The following is a 15,315-nucleotide window of genomic DNA, read 5'->3' as shown; positions in this document are numbered from 1 at the left end:
CACCAGAATCTCAACCAGAACCAGGAAAAGCTCTTCCTCTACAGGGTCTCTCCAGTGACACTGACAAAGCTAACATGTCAGCGAGCACAGACAAAAATACAGGACTGATTGGGCCGGCCCTTGGCTCACTTGGGAGAGTGCGGTGCTGACAACACCAAGGCCACGGGTTCGGATCCCTATGTAGGGATGGCCGGTTAGCTCACTGGGTGAGTGTGGTGCTGACAACACCAAGTCAAGGATTAAGATCCCCTTACCGGTCATCTTTTAAAAAATAAAAAAAATTTAAAAAAGGACTGATTTATTTTCACAGAGCAGGTAAGTTTGAATTTAGAACTGAGATGTAATTCATTGATAATTGGCACAGCATACAGATTTTATTTACTCCCCTGTTTATAGTTATTGTATTTATTTCCAGTGTTTTCCAACTACCAGTATTCATCAAGATTTTAACCAAATCGGATATAATTTAACTCACTTAACATTTGTAGAATACCAATGTAATCTCCTTTACATGGCTTATAACATGGTAGGAATATGAAATTACGTAAATAACTGTAATGCAGAGTGGAATTCCCTGGGCATCAACTCAACTCCACCTAGACTCCGAGGAACACGGTGACTCCCAGCCGCAGTAAGCAGGGAGGACTTCAGGGAAGCGCTGAGGGTTCAAACGCACCTGCGGAATGGCGCAGGGTCCTGACCGAGGGGAGGGCCGGGGGGAAGGTGGAGGGTCTGCAGCTCCGGGCAGTGGCTCTAGGAGCGTGGCCATCAGCACGACCCACATTGCCAGGCCCCACCCCAGACCCACCGAAGGGAAACGCGGGGTGCAGGTCCCGGGACGCGCGCCCCCGAGCGCTCAGGAGCCTCCCACGTAGCCCCGGCGGGACGGCGACAGGTGCAGAGCGCGTGAGGACACCGGCAGGCGGGACCGTCGCCCGCAGAACTGGTAGATTAGCAGGTCGTATCGCGTGTTGCTGCATTAATTCCCGAGTCACCACAACACTGAACAGATCGAGATAAAAGCAAAACCGGCCCCGCGCTCCGGCCTGCTGTCGCCCCCGGTCTCCCTCCGCCCCCGCGGGGAGCCCAGCGGGGCCACGGCTCCTTCCCGGACCCGGCGACCGTCCCGGGGCCCGAGCCGCCGCCGCGGGGACGAGGACGGGGACGCCGGGGGCCCGCGAGCCGGGCGCGAAGCTCCCACACTGCGGCTCACGGGGCGGCGAGGGCGGCCGGGCAGGATCCCCAGGAGCAGCGCCGCCCGCCGTCCACCCTCGCCCGGCTCCTGCCCCCGCGACCCCGGAAGTCGTTAAGGCCCCGCCCCGACCCCGGAAGCCCGCGCGGCCCTGCCCCTCCGGCTGGTGTCTGTCGCCCGCGCTTTCCTTCGCGTCCGTGGAGGTCGGGTCTCCGTGCGGGGCCGGAGCGGGGTGACGCGCGTGTCTGTGCGGCCGCCTGCTTACCCGGCGCCGCCGCGGGCTGCGCACCCCGTGTCGGTCTCCGGCGGCCAGCGGCCCGCGGAGCCTCCCGGAGCCTGGGTCGGAGCGGGGCGGCGGCGAGACAGACGCGGCGGAAGGTGTGTGCGTGTGGACGCGCGCGTGTGTGCGTGTGGACTTGTGCGCGCGCGCGTGTGCGTGGGCGTGTGTGTGTGGTCTGTGTGCATGTGTGTGGACTGTGTACGCGTTTGTGGACTGCACGTGTGTGTGCGCCTGTGTTGAACTTGTGTGCACGCGTTTGTGTGGACGTGTGTGTGGACTGTGCACGCGTGCGTGGGCGTGTGTGCACGCGTGCGTGGGCGTGTGTGCACGCGTGTGTGTGGACTGTGCACGCGTGCGTGCGCGCGGCGCTTGGGGAGCAGCGTGAGTAACTGAGGCCGGGGGGCAGGCCAGTCCTGCACCGACGTATCGGATTCGTTTGTGTGGGTGAATCCGGTGTTCAGTGCCAGAAACTTGATCGGGCCTCACGCGGGCACGTCTGAGAAACCGCCGGAAGTGGGTCTGGGAGCGGTGTTGTGAGTGTGCAGACCTGGAGGGTCGGTCCCTGTGGTCACGGTGCCTCCTGCCCTCCTGTGCAGTCTGTCACTGGGCATCTGGAGGAGGCTGGAGGCAGAGCTGGCCGCCTCAGTCCCTGCCAACGAGACTTTGGGCTCCTTTTCTTGTGGAAAACACAGGGAAAAGGGGATTCTGGTAGGTTCTGGCAGCGAGCTGGAAGCTTGAAGGCTGCAGGTGGCTAACGGCTTTTGGAGACCAAGGTTTCCAGGTGGGACAGGGCAGGTAGATGGTCAGGGTGACACTTTGTCCATATGAGTGGGGGAGGTAGCCCCAGTGCAGTCAGTGTGATTGGGAGCGGAAGAGGGCCTTCCTTACAGAGGAAACGGAGTCCCCAGGGGATCAAGTGACTTGCTGAGGCAGAGACAGGCAGGACGACAGTTTCCTGGGCCCTTTTCAGGGGAGGCTTTTCGGGTGGGCCTGCTCCTGGCCTCTTGTCTGGGCCTGATGAGGGGGGCACTTGCGGGCTCCAACTGTCTGTGTGTCTGTTCTTCCCCAACCTCCCTCTCCTGTCCAGAGAGGTGCTGGCACGTTCCAGAGATGTACATGCAGGTGGAGACACGCACCGGCTCCTGCCTGCACCTCAAGAGGGCTCCGGGCATCCGGTCCTGGTCCCTGCTGATCGGTAAGGCTTGCCATACTTCTCCCCAGCAGGGAAGAAAAGCATAACTTTAAAAAAAAAGATGAAAATGAAACTAAGTATTTCCTCTTTTGTTCTGTTACCCTAAAATACAGCAACTATTTGGCTTCTTTGTATGACATTAGGTTTTATCTTAAGTACAGGGTTCTGTAGAAATTTTTTCCTGTAAATTATTTTTGTTCCTTTACCATTAACATCCTTTCATTAATACTCTGCGTGCTTTTCTGAGGTCACCATATTTTCCTTTTTACTTGCTTTGATATATGTGATCCTTGGGCTCCTGGGTTCCCATTTGTCCTCTTCCCTGGCCCTCAGTCCCTTTCATGAGCCTGCTTAGCCTCCTGGCCGTTGGCAGTCCTGCTGCCTCGGGGACCGCTGCACATGTGTTGACTGGACCAGGTGAGCCTGCAGTAGCCACGCCTCTGTGGCCTGCCTTTCCTGGGACATGCATGTGGTCTCCTCCGTGTGTTCCTCTGTGTGCTGTGCTGTGATTCTTCACATACAGCCTTCACTCCTCACCATGTGCCATGAGAGTAACATCCCCGGCAGGCTCCTTTCTGTGAATGGTGTACACCATGTTTTTAAGCAAACTTCCTGTCTCTTTCCCCCACTCTGAACCTGGTGGTTTCTACCCGTGACCTTAATCCATAGCTGTCCCTGCAGTGGGAAGGGGCTGCGGCTCCTGGGAGCCCATTGCACGGGGCGGAGGTGGGAGTCTTCCTTGCCCAGTAGGAAGGTGCTCCTTTCTCTTTGCAGGAATCTTGTCCATTGGCCTGGCTGCTGCCTACTACAGTGCAGGTAAAGAACACCATCCCCCGCACCCCATAACTTCCTCAGCTGTTTGGAAAACAGAAAAAAGAAGGAAAAGCCATCCATTGTGGCTGGTCATGGTGTGGCCTTTGGGTTGGTCAGCACCTCTGCCTCCACTGGTGGTGGGCACAGCCCCCTCCCATGAGCTGCTCTTCTCCCCACACCTGTCCCACCAGCCTGCCTCCCACCACTGACATCCCGAGCATTTTCTCGTGTCATAAAATATTCTTTGGAAGATGCTTTTTTGTATTTGCCTAAGATCCTGCTGCAGGAACAAGCTGTACTTCTCTTCTCACCTTCCACCATCATGTGTCCTGCCCCTGCCCTGCCTGCCTCTCTCAGGTGGAGTCCTGGGTCCAGGGCTGGGCAGAGCGTGTCTTGTATCACATGTGGGTCCTGGGTGACCAGGACTGGGCCAGCCAGCAGCACAGGTGGCTGCCTGGGGGTCCTTGCAGGCAAGGGCAGAGTCAGCTGGGCCTGGGCAGCAGTCTTGGCCTCACAAGCAGTGTCTGGGAAAGGCTGTGCAGGGCAGGGCCTCCTTGTGGTCATGCTGCCAGTGCCCCAGCTGCTCTCAAAAGAGCTGGTGTCCCATGTCTGTCTCCAGATAGTCTGGGCTGGAAGCTCTTCTACGTCACAGGCTGCCTGTTCGTGGCCGTGCAGAACTTGGAGGACTGGGAGGTAAGGCCATGCAGGCCCAAGAGGGGGGCGCAGCTCAGAGCCCAGGGCTGTCGGCTCCCAGGTTTTCCTGCAGTGGGAATCAAAGCAGCGGGAAACAAAGGGGTCCAGGTGGCTTAATGTTCCCACGCCATTAAGAAACATTGGTCTTAGCTTAGTGGTTTCCATTTAGCTGGACGTGGCTGCTAGACATTGCCTGGGCCTAATTCTCCTGAAGGTGTTTTTCTTCTAGAAGTGCCTCATGACCGTTTTTCACCAAAATTCTTTACTCCTAGAGTTGTCATAGCACAGGGAGGGCAAGTCTGCCTTCCCCAGTGGCTTGCCCCCTTCCCAGCCCTCAGAGTCTTTCATGAGTCCTTTGAGCCGCCTAGCCCGCTGCTGTCCTCTGACCCCTGACCTCTGCCTCCTCTTTTGATGGCCTCTGCTCTCTCGTGCTTCTCTTTTGCTGGCAAAGAGGTGTGAGTGCCTGCTCCAGTGCCCAGCTTTCTCTCTGCTCCGCAACACCCGGCGGGCTGGAGGGCTCCAGCTGCAGGGGTGGGCCCCGGCAGAGCAGAGCTTGGGGCTTCAGGGTTTGCCTTCTGATTGGGGGGGCCCCTTCTGAGCGCTCCGCGTCCACTTGGCTCCCACTCGGAGGTTTGCGTGTCAGTGCCTGCCGGTTTGCAGGAAGCCATCTTCAGCAAGAGCACCGGCAAGGTCATTTTGAAGACGTTCAGCCTCTACAAGAAGCTGTTGACTCTCTTCCGAGCCGGCCACGATCAAGGTGAGGTGTGAGGAGTGCAGAGACATGGGGTGCAGCTGGGTGCTGTGGGTGCCTGCGTGTTGTGACCCAATGTGGGCAGGCCACGGCCGCACTCTGGGGCATGTGAAATAGCAAATGTTTTTGCCACTGGCGCGAGTGTGACTTGCTGGACAGAGCTGGCGGTCCTGAGGTGCTCCGCCCAGCAGCACTGAGGTGGAGGGGGAGTGACATAGACACTGGCTTGTCCCCCTGCAGTGGTAGTCCTGTTGAATGACATCCGAGATGTGAACGTGGAGGAGGAGAAGGTCCGGTACTTCGGGAAGGGCTACATGGTGGTGCTCCGGTTTGCGACAGGTTTCTCCCACCCCCTCACCCAGAGTGCAGTCATGGGCCACCGCAGGTAAGGCCTGGCTAGGGGCTGGAGCTTGATCTGGCCAGAGCTTCCAGCTCTGTGACCCTGGCCCTGTCAGGTGACCCTCATTACTGACTACCCAGTGTTGCGGGGAGAGAAGGTGAAAGTTTGTAGACAAGACATGGAGGGACCTGTGGGAAGGACGTGCAGGCTCATGGCAGTCCTGGCCACCTGTCAGGTGTCGCCACTGGGGACAGAACTGGGCTGGGGCCAGGTGAGGGTGAGACCAGGATGGGAGATGCTGAGTCCAGTCTGGGAGCCCTGGGGGCTGCTGGAGGTGGATGGTGGGGGGTGAGTCTGCCGGGGGTCTTGCTGGCTGCAGCAGGGCTGCCCTGTGCTGAGGTGACCTGCCTGTCCTGGTGCTGGCCTCCCCCAGTGATGTGGAAGCCATTGCCAAGCTCATCGCCAGTTTCCTGGAGCTGCACCATCTAGAAAGCCCCATGGAGCTGTCTCAGAGCAGTGACAGCGAGGCCGAAGACCCCAGGAGCCAGCACTGACAGATGCCACCCACAGAGAAGCCCCTTGGCCTTGGCTCCTGACAGGGCCCCTGGCTGAGCCGCCCACCCAGAGGCTCCAGGCAGGGCTGGACTGTCTGCATCTGGCCCATTCCTGCTGCTGCTTCTATCTTCTGTGTGAGACCACGGGCTGGGCCTTCTCCCAGGCTAGGACAGGCCGGTGTCATGTCCAGGGGAGGCACAGGCTGTGGAGCTCAGAAATCAGCGCCTCCCTGGAACCTGATGGTGGCTTGGCTTGGGCATTGTGGCCCTGTCTGGACAGACCTGCTCCAGGTCTCCAAAATGCAGAGGCCGCCTGGGCTTTCTCCAGTGCAGGGCTCGGACTTCCTGAAGCCAGGTTTGCCAGCCCTGGCATCTCGTACGAGTTCAGCTCACAACTTCCATGTGCAGGAGGGGAGGGCCACCGCTGGGTCAGGTCCCTCTGTGGACACTGAGGCTGGCATGCTGTCCCAGTGTCCCTTGCCCCAGATGCAGCATCCCTTCCCTGGTTGGACTTCCTCAGTAGTCAGGGGCCTCCTCAAGGGCAGTCTTTGGGTGGCGGGGTGTGGGGAGCGCGGGGTGAACACCTAGGACCTGCCTGGCTCTGCGTGCTCCCAGGATCCCACCTCCCCCACACCGATGTGCTGCCTGATGGCTCATCTTGGGTCCCATGAGGACTGGCCCTGGGCTGTTGGCCATGAGAGGATTCCTCCAATGCCCACCCTCAGCCAGGGCAGAAGCCACTTGTTGAGAGAAGAGGTTAGCTCTTCTAGTATTGTGCAGTGCTTAAAACCCAAAAGTTTATGCAGAAACCACATTCCAGCCTCTCCTGAACCCTGGGAGGACCTGGCAGGAAGGGGCTGAGGTCTCAGCTGCAGCCGCTGCCATAGAGGCTGAACGCCAGCCCCCACTGACCTGCACCTTCTCTTGAGTCCAGCCCCTTCCGAGGGGCAGTTTCCATCAAGAGTGCCCAGTCTGGCCCCTAGGCCTCTGAGCTGAGGACTCCTGAGGCTGCACACCTGGGAAGGACCAGGTAGGACTGGAAACGCTTGCAGTGTTGCCCAGATGCAGGGGTCAAAGGCTCCTCGGCACCCTGGGCCTGGGCAGGGCTCATGGTTTTGCCCTGGGTGCAGCAGGGTAAGCAGCTTTGCCCCGGGTCAGGCCGGCCACGTTGGTGACCAGGACAGGAAAGTGATGAGACCCTCTTTGCAGTGGCTGCCAGCCAGCCCCTAGTTGGGGGACAGAGTCATTTAAACGTGCCATAGGTTTTAAATGGTTAAATCTGAAATGTCTTTCCTTCCTAAAATGAAAAGTGTGAAATGCAGTTGAGGTTTCTCGTTTGCCCCCCCCCCCCCCCCCAGGCTGTAAGATGCTTTAGATGCCCCCACCCCGCCCCGAGGGCCAGGGCTCCTTCCTAGACGGAGGGACTTGACGGCCTTGACTAAAACCAACTGTAAACCAGGGTCATAATAAAGAATGTTCCAAATTTCTGTGGGTGGGACTTCTAGCGTCTACTTTTTATTTCAAAGAAATTAATAAAGTTCTACATGCAGATCATAAAACAGGTCCCCACGTGCCTCTTTCTTCCTTTGATGTTTCCTAGTTTTCTTTCTCGGGAGATTACTGTCTGCACTGAGGGGGCTGCCTGGAGCTCAGATGGAAGTGAATGTGGGGGCCAGAGGCAGCTGGACGCCAGGGCAGGAGGTGCTGCCCAGGCCGACAGCACAGCCCCCCTCAGGGGTCCTAACCAGTGTCCGGGGTGGGGCCTGTGGATGGGGGCTGGGGGGCAGCTGCCTGGCTGAGGTCCTGCAGCAGGCCCTGCAGCCGCTGCATGCTGGGGAGCACGTTCTCCTCCAGCCACTCCTCCACGGCGTCTGGGTAGAAGACAAGCTGCAGGGCGGCTTCCAGCTCCTGCACGAGGCTGCTCCACCGGGCCAGCAGGCTGGGGGGACGGCTGCCATGAGCTCACACTACACTCGCGTCCTCAAAAACCCCACAGGCCAGTACTGCTCCATGCCTCAGTCTACCCATCCATAAAATGGGGCTATTAGCCCCTACCTCATCAGGTTGTCGGGCGAATAAATGAGTGGATTTGTCATGTTTTAGCATCCGAGATTGGACCACATTTCTCAATTAGCTAGGAGTTTTTCTTGGGGGCTCTTGAACCTCCCAGACAGCTGGTAGCATCTTGCACTTGGTGCGGTGATCTATGCTAGCTCAGCCCTGAACCAGGAGATGACAGGGGAGGGCCGGCTGGGACTCCAGTCCCCACAGTGCATGCAGGGCCAGGACCAACCCCAGGGGGTCTGACTCCAGAGATGAGCCCTGGGCCTGCCCTGGCATGTGGGGATCCTGCCAAAGTTAGGGGAAGTGTTAACAAACAATGTCATGCCAGGGATTGATTCATCCAAGAACCCAAGGCTGCAACACCTGGAAGGCTTGTTTTGGTTCAGAGCCAATTATGACAGGTGCTGCAGCAGCCTGGAGGAGGACGGGCTGCCCCAGGGCCGGAGCACCTGGTCAGCGAGGGGGGTGGGTTACCTGAGTGCCTCGGGCTGGATGTGCTGGACCATGACCGGGTGGATGAGGTTCCGCCTGCGGTGGTAAGGGCTGAACCAGCCAGTCACGTACCTGCAGCAAAGCCATGGACGGCGGCTAAGGCGGCAGCCCAGCGTAGGTTTTACAGTAATGCCCTGAAACACTTAACAATCTGGCAGAAACTTTTAAAACCTTTATTTACCCCCTAGAAAATCTTTGAGAAGGGTGAGGCCAGCCTCCGCCCTGTGCCGGGCGGCAGGGGACTGTCACCTGCCTGCTCACCTGTTCCCCTCCAGCAGCGCGTCCACGGAGCTGCGCAGGTGCAGGCTGACTTGTGTGATGAGGGCGAGGATGCTGCTGCCTGGGAAGGAACCGGCCCCCTCGCTGCGGGAGAGCCGCACTGAGAACCGCAGTCCCCAGGGGATGGGGACGGGGACGCGGTGGGGGAGGGGAGGGGCTACCTCACAGAATCAGTTATGTCCAGGCTCGAAATCCCCAGAAAGCTCTCCACTCTCGATTTAACGTAGTCGGTAAATTCTCCTGAAACCAACCACAGGCAGAAGCGGTCCGAGGGGCCGTTCCATACCGGCCACGTGTCCGGCTGCAGGCCCTGGGGCGCTGGGTGCGGGTGCAGCCGCAGGGCAGCGCTGGCCAGGCCACGTGCCGACCCAAGGACACCTCGGGATGGGTGAGGCCTGCGCTTCTCACTAAACACGTAAAACATGTTCCTTATTTTAAAAATCAGAAAACAAAACAGGAGCAGCGTTGCCGCAGCGCCACCACCCGGACCCGCCTGCGGGGAGGCCGCTTACACGACGGTGGAGCGCTCTGGGGCTCCCGAGGCCAACCAGCGCGGCCTGTGGGCGCGACGCGGGTGACGCTCTGAGCTGGGGGACAGCGGGGAGGCAGGCAGGGAGGCGCCGGCTGTGCAGTGGCTGCGGCACGGGGCTCTCCGCTCAGGAACAGCGGGAGCGGAGCGAATGCCACCGGCGTCAGCACGCCTGCTCGGTGTGGGGTGAGCAGGCATCTGCTTGACCTGCTTTCGCATCTTTCTGTATGTTCTAAATGTTCAGAATTAACAGGTCGAGAAACTGAACAGAACGTCATCGCAATGCAGGTCTCTTCCTTCTCCCTGCACAGCACTGTCCTCCCCAAGCAGCGCTCTGTGCCCTGCTCTCCTCAGAACATCACGGGTGACCTCATGCCAATACAGACACACTGTCGCTCCGACATCGCACAGTGCAAATGCAGTTTATTCCACCAAGCCCTCGCTGCTGCCACGTTCTGAGCAGTGTGCCGAGGAGTGTCCCTGTGCCTTTCTCTGCCCGTGTGTACGCGTGTCCCTCAGCTGATCTGGAGGTGGGAGTGTTGGGTTAAGGCGCCTGCCAGGGACGGGGCCACCCAGTCCTGCACAGCCTGCCAGACAAGGCATTCAGGACATTCATGCAGCCAGGGTCGGACCCTTTTCCACATCCGCATCTGTGGCCTGAGTTACCTTTGCAGGTTCCCTGTGTCTGAGGGGCGTGTCCCTCCTAACTCCCCAGCCTGCCTTGGGCTTAGGCTTGAAGACCTGGACAGAGGCCCAGCCGGGGCCAACAGCGGGATGAGCAGGTGGCCGAGCTGGGCTCTGGTAGTGTCCTCCCCCACTGGGCCAAACTCCACCCTGAGGACGACCACAGTCCAGCCCCGGGTTAGGCAGTGGTTAGGGGACAGCAGGAGCCCAGCCTCCTGTCCTCCCGGTCTTCCTGGGAGGCGCTGGCGGGGCTTGGGGCTGCTGGACAGGATCATACCATGTAAGAGCAACTGCAGACAGGCAGCCAGGGATGGGATGCCCACAGGGAGCAGCTCGCACAGCACGGAGAAGTGGTCGTACCTAAGCCCACGAGAGAGGCCTGCTTAGCACCAGCCCAGCCTGACCAAGGCCATCCTGACTTGGGGTGCTCTGTTCCTTTCTCGGGTTCCCAGGCTGCACATCAGTCCCTGGGGGTGGCCCAGCCCCCTCCATCCACCCAGCCCAAGGTTTCCGAAGTGGTTTCTGTGTGGTGGGGATTGCACGTCATGTCAGTTTTAGAAATGGGATTAAAAGGAACACGTCAGGGTCCGATGCTGCAGGGTTCATGCATGTGGATGGCCACCTTTGGGAGACACTGCCCAGGAACCACTGGGCAGCATGGCCTGGCCCCCGCCCCATGCACACTCTGCTCTGAGGAAAGCAGAGGCTCTGTCCCTGGGGGCAGTGCACTGGTGTCCCCTTCTCCAGGGTTGTGGCTGTAGCCTCTGAGCCCATCTGGTTGGCTGGGGTTGTGGCTTTCCCCCTGGGGCCCATGAGAACAGCGTCTGTCCCCAGCGAGGGCTGAGGGGCTCAGCCTGGCCCCAGGGTGGGGGTCTGGGTGCCTCCACCTGCACACGCCTCAGTTCCTGAGCTGTGAGTGGGGAGGTGTGAACGTGGGTGACACCTTGGGTGAGCTGGGTGGTGTCTGATGTCACACTGTTGGGCTCTCCTCAAGTAAGTGCCACCTTTTATGGAACGCTGGGCCACTGCCCTGTGAGGTGAGGGGCTCTGCTCTATGTGGATAGTCACGGTTTAAATCCAGACTGAGATGCACCCCGTGCCTACATGGTAGACACTCAGTAGGCAAGACCGTGGGAGTCTTCTAGAAGCTTCCATAGGACCGGCTGCTGCCTCTGGACCTGCAGCCAGGCTGGCCAGTCACAGCCAGACATGCCCGGAAGGCCCCGCCCTGCAGTCCCCACCCTGGCATTCCTGACTTCATCTGAGCCTAAGCTCTGCCAGTGGGGTTGGAGGGGATGAGCCTCCTGCTGCCGCCAGCCGCCTGGCTCCCCTCCACCCTGCCAGCCCACGGGACAGGACCCAAGGTCAGGACTTCAGAGACTTCGAAAGCAGTGAAATCCCGAAAGGGCCCAAATCCTTCCTTGTGCCTTGCCTTGCTGTGCACGAGCCACAAACACAGCCCTGTGTGGCACACCTGGGGGTGCTCGTGGCCCTGAACATCTGAGCATCATCCCCTCAGGAGAGCGTGGGGTGGCCACAGGGGAGTGAGGAGCTCAACCCGACAGCCGTGTCCTGCAACTCCTTCTGGGGCCCAGGCTGCCTCCCTTGTGATTGACCTTGAGAAGGCCCAACACTGGACAGGCCACCATGGTGGGTGGAGAGCCACCCCCAACCTTCCCAGGACGGGCCGCTTGAGGGCTTACCTCTGCCAGCCGGTCAAGACGATGCCCTGCAGCGTGTCCGCTGGTCCGCTGCCCGCCACCTGCAGCCACTGTGCATGGTTCCTGAGGTGGTGCTCAATGGGCGGCAGGGCTTGGCTGGCCCCCGTGGCCCCCTTGAAGGCACTAGCAGCCCAGAGCCGCAGAAAGCCGCACTCCCGGTACTTCTCCATGAGGAGGACTGTGCGGACAGGAAAGCAAGTGGGTGAGCAGCTCCTGCAGAGAGAGCTGGCTGCTACGGCCCTGGACATGCACCCCAGGGTCACACACTTGTCCAGACACAGCAGCGATGCAGCCCATGACCTCTGGGCTTAGCTCCTAGTGGAGGAGAGACCCCAGCAGCTTACATGGGCCCCGAGTTCACTGGCTCGCTAGGAAAACACCTTGGAGAACTGGGAAGGCAGAAGCCCCTGTGAAGTGTGGCTGTCCCAGGGCCAGCTGGGGCCCTACAGAGTGGGGTCTGGGGTGTGAAGGGGCAGTGCCCAGGGCAGGAGGCTGAGCCAGTGATGGAGTTTGGATGTGTTGTCCCCTCCAAAACTCATGTGGAAATCTGATCTCCAACTTGGCAGTGTTGGAAACTGATTGAGTCGTGGGGGCGGATCCCTCACGAATGGATTAATGCTCTCCCTGGGGGAGGGGGATTAATGAGTGAGTTCTCGCTCTATTAGTTCCCGTGAGAGCTCGTTGCTTGAAAAGACCCTGGCACCTTCTCTCTCTCTCTTGCTTCCTCTCGCCATGTGATCTGCTTGTACCTGCTGGATCCCTGCCACTTTCTAACATGAGTAGAAGCAGCCTGAGGCTCGTGCCAGATGCAGCTGTCCCAGAATCGTAAGCCAAATAAACCTCTGTTCTTTATAAATTACCCAGTCTCAGGTAATTCTGTTATAGCAACACAAAATGGACTAAAACAGCCGGGCTGCTCAGGGCACGTGCTGATCAGCCAACCTCATACCCCCAGGCTGGGCAGTTGGAATTACAGGGTCACAGTAGACAGCCTGCCCAGTCACAGGGGCCATGACAGGCCATGTCCCCTGGCAGCTTGGTACTGACCTTTGTCATGGATGTCCAGGTCAGCCCTGTAGTCCCAGAGCACCAGCTCCACCAGCTGCGGCACTCCTGACACTAGAGACAGAGAGAACCCATGAGAGCTGAGGAGACCCGTCCAGGCCACATCCCCCAGCCCCACAGACCCACTCTTTCTGCATTAAAATGGGAGCATAAACAATCTTTCATAGGACACATGAATTTTAAGCACAGACTCAGCGCTGTGCTACATTTTTGGTAATAAATGCCACAATCACAAACAATGCCTTTTCAAAGCCAACCTGAGTTGGAATTGACCCACCTCTTGGAGCTCTGAGGGGCCACTAGCCCGAGGTGCAGCTGGAACACCCACTAACGGGAGTTAATTGTAATCTTCATTAATGCGCAGCAGCTGTCAAGAGGATGGCACAGCCCTGGGGCACACGAGCCTCGCAGGCGTGTGCCAGCCTCAGCTGGGCACCAAACCCCACCCTAGAGGAGATAGCTGCTCTCCGCCACTACCTGGCTGGTTCAGGTCCCAGCTTAAGCCTGGCCCACAACCCCCTGCAGAGCTGGCCATGGGACACATGTGGAGCTGTGGCTGCTGGAAGCACCAGACACTCTTGAGGCGCCCCTGCCCACCGGGCTCGCCCGTGGCCAATCCCCTGTCCACTCCATGCTGCTGCAAGACGCTACGGCAACTTTTAGGGGAGTGACTTCCACTTGGCATCTTCATGGGAGAACGTGTAAAAAGTGGTTCTGGTGGGATTGTGGGGTTAGCAGCTGGCTTCAGTGCCCCCTCGCTACAGTGTGTTTCTTCTCCAAGGTTGGAGGTCTCAGGCAGCTAAGCAGAAGCCCCTCCCACTTCCCATCCCCACCCCCCAGAGGCCAACCTGCCAGCTGGTCCTTGGGAATGTCCCGTAGCATGTCATCCCACAGCAGGGGTGTGGTGCCCGGGTGCCGGGCCAGCACATGGCTGGCCACTGCCCTCACGTGAGACAGACACAGCTGTGCTTTGCTGTGCTGCTCCTGCTCCAGCCACCGCCTCGAGGCTGCCCCCTCCCCCAGGTGGTAGACCTGTAGGAAGAAAGACACGGGGTTCACCTGTGTCCTGAGTCTTGGGGCAGCTGCATGTGGGGAGGAGCTCGGAGCCTTCGCCTGCCCCCGACGGTGACCCGCCCTCCTCAGTGAGGCCTAAACTTCCACTTGAGATTTCCTTTGTCTTTCCTGGCGGCTGGCTGGACTGGGGATCCAAACACTTGACCTTGGTGTTCTAACACTGTGCTCTCACCAGCTGAGCTGACTGGCCAGCCCAAGACTGGCTTTGAATGTTCATAGCTCTGTCCACAACTGCCACAGGCAGCAGCTCCTGCCCATCCACACAGAGGGTATCACTCAGCCGCACACAGTAGTGACGTTCTGACCCATGCTATAACATGGGTGCACCTGCAGGGCGTTACGTGAGTGAAAGGAGCCGGACACAGGCGGCCACATGCTGTGTGATTCCATTTGTATGAAATGCCCCGAACAGGTGCACCACAGAGACAGAGACAGAGCAGACTCGTGACTGCCAGGGTGGGGCGGGAGAAGGCGGTGTTAGGGTTTCTGTTTGGGGCGATGAAAGGGTTCTAGATCTAGACAACGGGGACGGTGACAACACTGACTGCTGAAGAGCTGCTGAAGCATGTACCTTAAAATGCTGAAGTGGTAAATTATGTTGTGTACATTTTACCACACACACACACAGAGGCACACACAAAGATTTCCTTTTCTTAAAGGAAATCTCTTGGACTAAAATGTTTGCAAACCACAGTCTCAGGTTCCCGAGCTGCAGACTCGCAGGGCCTGCAGGTGCCACGCTCACTGGCCCTGCGCCTGGGCCGGCTCAGGAGCCTCCTCAGGCCCATCCACGTACCTGGAGTCACTCGAGTGAGGCAGGAGGGGTGAAGGTGGGGCTCACTGGGGCTGGAAAAGGCACACATTGCCAGGCCCCCCAGGGACCACCTTTCCCAGCTAGTGCTTCAGGGTTCAAAGGTAATATTTCTTCCTCTCACGACCCAAAACTGCATTTCTTTAGTTGGAACAAAGTAACAACTTCAAACTCAAAAGAGTGCTGGTTCTGAAGGCATGAACTTGCCCATAACCAGGGCTGGCTCTGCCACCACTGGGCAGGGGCCAGCCCATCCCAGCGGATAGGTGGTTTCTTCTGACACACGGGGGCCTTTCTCGGGCATACAGGTGTGCCCCGTGCCCAGGTCCCCCACCCTCCCAAGAGAAGTCACTATGACACACTCCCTAAATGGGGACCATCTCGTTGGCAAGCCCAGGTTTTACTCTTCTGTACTTGGACTATTTCTCAATTGAAAGAAGAAATCACGAAGTGGGAGAAGGTGACGTGGAAGTTGAGAGAAGAGGGTGTTGCAGAGTATGGGGATGAGGGCACCCACCTCGTCACACCCGATGTGGAGCCATGAGGAGCCTCCATGCAGCCCCAGGACCTGGTCGATCATGGCTCCCACCAGTGCCAGGGACTCTGCCTCGTGGGGGTTTAGCGTGTTGGGGAAGAGCGCCACTTCCCGCAGGTGAGCGAATGCGGCGTGCTTCAGCACAAACTGCAGAGACAGGAGGGACTCGGTCACGCAGGGAAGGGAGGAGGACGGGCAGGCGCCTGAGCTCCCTCCTGGCTCCTGCCTCCGACCTGCCAGGCCGAG

The 15,315-nt window shown here is 58.9% G+C and overlaps 2 protein-coding genes across 5 annotated transcripts in view; one reads left to right on the top strand and one right to left on the bottom strand.

Moving 5' to 3' along the window:
* Positions 1-1,354: 1,354 nt before the first annotated feature.
* Positions 1,355-7,374, top strand: LOC134364570 (cytochrome b-245 chaperone 1). Of its 2 annotated transcripts, XM_063080478.1 has the most exons (8): positions 1,355-1,570; positions 2,560-2,667; positions 2,998-3,081; positions 3,439-3,480; positions 4,097-4,170; positions 4,831-4,927; positions 5,162-5,306; positions 5,695-7,374. In XM_063080478.1, the coding sequence occupies exons 2-8, from the start codon at positions 2,583-2,585 to the stop codon at positions 5,813-5,815; spliced, it is 648 nt and encodes a 215-aa protein (XP_062936548.1). In that variant the 5' UTR covers positions 1,355-1,570; positions 2,560-2,582; the 3' UTR covers positions 5,816-7,374. The 2 variants fall into 2 exon arrangements, with proteins under 2 accessions (XP_062936548.1, XP_062936549.1); XM_063080479.1 differs by lacking the exon at positions 2,998-3,081.
* HEXD (hexosaminidase D) overlaps positions 7,313-15,315 on the bottom strand; it is a 22,215-nt gene continuing 14,212 nt past the window's right edge. The window contains exons 5-13 of one of the 3 annotated variants that reach the window (XM_063080474.1): positions 15,052-15,216; positions 13,498-13,681; positions 12,632-12,703; positions 11,567-11,762; positions 10,141-10,223; positions 8,812-8,890; positions 8,633-8,711; positions 8,354-8,443; positions 7,313-7,754 (exon numbers count right to left, since the gene is read on the bottom strand). In XM_063080474.1, coding sequence (XP_062936544.1) covers positions 7,356-7,754; positions 8,354-8,443; positions 8,633-8,711; positions 8,812-8,890; positions 10,141-10,223; positions 11,567-11,762; positions 12,632-12,703; positions 13,498-13,681; positions 15,052-15,216 — 1,347 coding nt within the window. In that variant the 3' untranslated portion in view covers positions 7,313-7,355. Of the gene's footprint in view, positions 7,755-8,353; positions 8,444-8,632; positions 8,735-8,811; positions 8,891-10,140; positions 10,224-11,566; positions 11,763-12,631; positions 12,704-13,497; positions 13,682-15,051; positions 15,217-15,315 lie in introns of all 3 variants that reach the window. The other 2 variants (XM_063080475.1, XM_063080476.1) reach the window with 2 other exon arrangements.

Source organism: Cynocephalus volans, chromosome 16, assembly GCF_027409185.1.
Source record: "Cynocephalus volans isolate mCynVol1 chromosome 16, mCynVol1.pri, whole genome shotgun sequence".
NCBI lineage: Eukaryota > Metazoa > Chordata > Mammalia > Dermoptera > Cynocephalidae > Cynocephalus > Cynocephalus volans.
Note: the sequence above shows the minus strand (reverse complement) of the source record. Positions and strands in the feature narration are given on the sequence as shown.